We start from the raw sequence: 2,043 nt of genomic DNA, 5'->3' as shown, positions 1-2,043 counted from the left end.
CCGAGCCACAAGCGAGCACGCTCTAAGGCCGCGTCTCCAGCTCAGTCTGACCGCGTCTCCAAGGCCGCTAGATCGACTTCAGGTCCCTTCCCGGCTGGCGCTCTGAGTCAGGGCCTGCGTCTACATTTTCGATCGAAGTATTGTCTGCTGTGGCTGCCGGCCAGAAGTCTGAGGGGCCGGCATCGTTTCCTCCGTTCGCTGGCCCTCCTGATCATATTCCTCGATCTGCTCGATCGACCGCCAAGGGTAGCCACGGGGGTGCTTCGTTTTCGCCTGCCGTTTCCGATGCGGGCGCGCATTCCGACGGTGGCGAGAGCTCTTCCGGCAAATTCAGTTCTTCTCGCGTCTTAGACTCGGACGCCGTGGGAATCGACAGCGGTTCTCCGAGTTGAGTCGCGCTAAAGACCAGTTTGGAATGCCACCCGGCCTCTTTCGGACGCCAAGCTGGCGAATCTAGTGCCTACCACGGCTCCCCGATCGGAGTGGCTCCCCGGTTATCGTGACCGTCGTAGCTTCCGCAGTCATGATTTCGTCCCCTGGTCTGCGCAGGATATTCGTCAGACAAGTATAGCGGAGATGGACGCGGGTCTGCTATTTCATTACTTCGCCAAACCGATGGAGTGGCTCATTCGTCTTCACGACTCCGTGCCTCCGCTTGGAGAATGGCGAGACGATCTGATGGACGAGAGCAACGTACGCGGCTTGATCGAGTCTGCCCCGTGGGAGATCCTTGCTGCCAAGATTGATCCTCTCGCGTTTCAGGATCGAGGTTGGTTTCGACACATGATGCGACTGTACACTCACGCCTTTCCGGTGAGCATCGCCAAGCGTCGCGCGAATCGGTACTTGAAGGCGTGCTATACTGATCGCAAGCAGCATCGATCCAGGACCGGTGCCCCGTAGAAATCGTTCCTTCGATCAGCTTGCTCCGGGGTTACTGCGACCTCGACTTGTTGCTGGATCCCTTCTTTCTGCAATTCCCTCGACCTGGCGAAGCAGAGGCTTGGTACCCTGGAATTGACGGCGGAGCCGATCCCGCAGATCTACTGGAGGCGTTGGCCATTACGGATGCGGCTGATCGCTGGCGCAACCACTATCGAGACGTGCCAGGAAACCATCCAGCGCTTGAGATCGCTCGTTTGCCTGGCAAGTTCGTGTCCTCCTCTTCCTGATCGGGTCCTGCCGTTTTGTGTTGGCTAGCAACTTGTAGGTTTTAGCGCTCGTCAAGTAGGTCCCGTCCGATCTAACCCGACTTAATCCATGCATTCTTCCGGGATTTTTTAGGGTGTATTGCCTAGCTTTTCCGGCCTATTCAGGCCCACGGTACGTCATATGCACCACCTACTCCTTGAAATCTGCAGCCTTCCTGCAGATCCTTCTTCCTCTCACTTCTCCACGGTGGACAACCCACCGCAGATGTTCCACCATTTACTGCTGATGCGACTGCATCACCTCAAACCGGTTGCGATCTGGTTGTCCCCGGTCGAAGTCTCTTAGCAACGCACCAGAGTTGAGATCAGGCTCATCGACCCATGACGGCTCTTCCAGAAAACCAGGTATTCACGTCGTGTACGCTCGTATCGAGTCTTCTTGCTCGAGCGCACACCTGCAATCCGTTCCACCTCGTACTAATCCTCTTCAAGCTCGCGTTCCCAGCTGTCTTCGGGCAGCAAGCCTTCGTCGAAGTCTACGCGATTTGCTTCGCGGTTCGTCTGCGTGGATGTTGGGCGCTCTGGGTAACTCTTCACCAGCTTCCGCTTTGACACATGGACGATTGGAAATAGTCTGTACGCTGTGCAGGGTGTCTCCAAACACACTGCGTGTCGATCGACTGTCCCCGTGACTCTGAAAGGTCGATGCCACATATGCGCAAGCTTGCGAGCATAACTTTCCTTAACTCGATCTAAATATAGCCATACTTGATCTCCTGCTTTTATGTCATGCGAACTCGCATCTTCGTTGTGCTGATCTGCTCTTCCTTCGATCGCGGCGTGCAGCGCCTCGTTGACTAGCTTGCGTGCCTGCTGGTACTGTCGCTGGACG

The 2,043-nt window shown here is 56.2% G+C and overlaps 1 protein-coding gene across 1 annotated transcript; it reads left to right on the top strand.

Annotated features, from left to right (window-relative positions):
• Positions 1–576: 576 nt before the first annotated feature.
• Positions 577–1,172, top strand: PPTG_17720 (hypothetical protein; the record flags this gene model as incomplete). Its single annotated transcript, XM_008915678.1, has 2 exons — positions 577–842; positions 923–1,172. The coding sequence occupies 2 exons, from the start codon at positions 577–579 to the stop codon at positions 1,170–1,172; spliced, it is 516 nt and encodes a 171-aa protein (XP_008913926.1).
• Positions 1,173–2,043: the final 871 nt, after the last annotated feature.

Source organism: Phytophthora parasitica, assembly GCF_000247585.1.
Source record: "Phytophthora parasitica INRA-310 unplaced genomic scaffold supercont2.74, whole genome shotgun sequence".
Classification (NCBI taxonomy): domain Eukaryota; phylum Oomycota; class Peronosporomycetes; order Peronosporales; family Peronosporaceae; genus Phytophthora; species Phytophthora nicotianae.
Note: the sequence above shows the minus strand (reverse complement) of the source record. Positions and strands in the feature narration are given on the sequence as shown.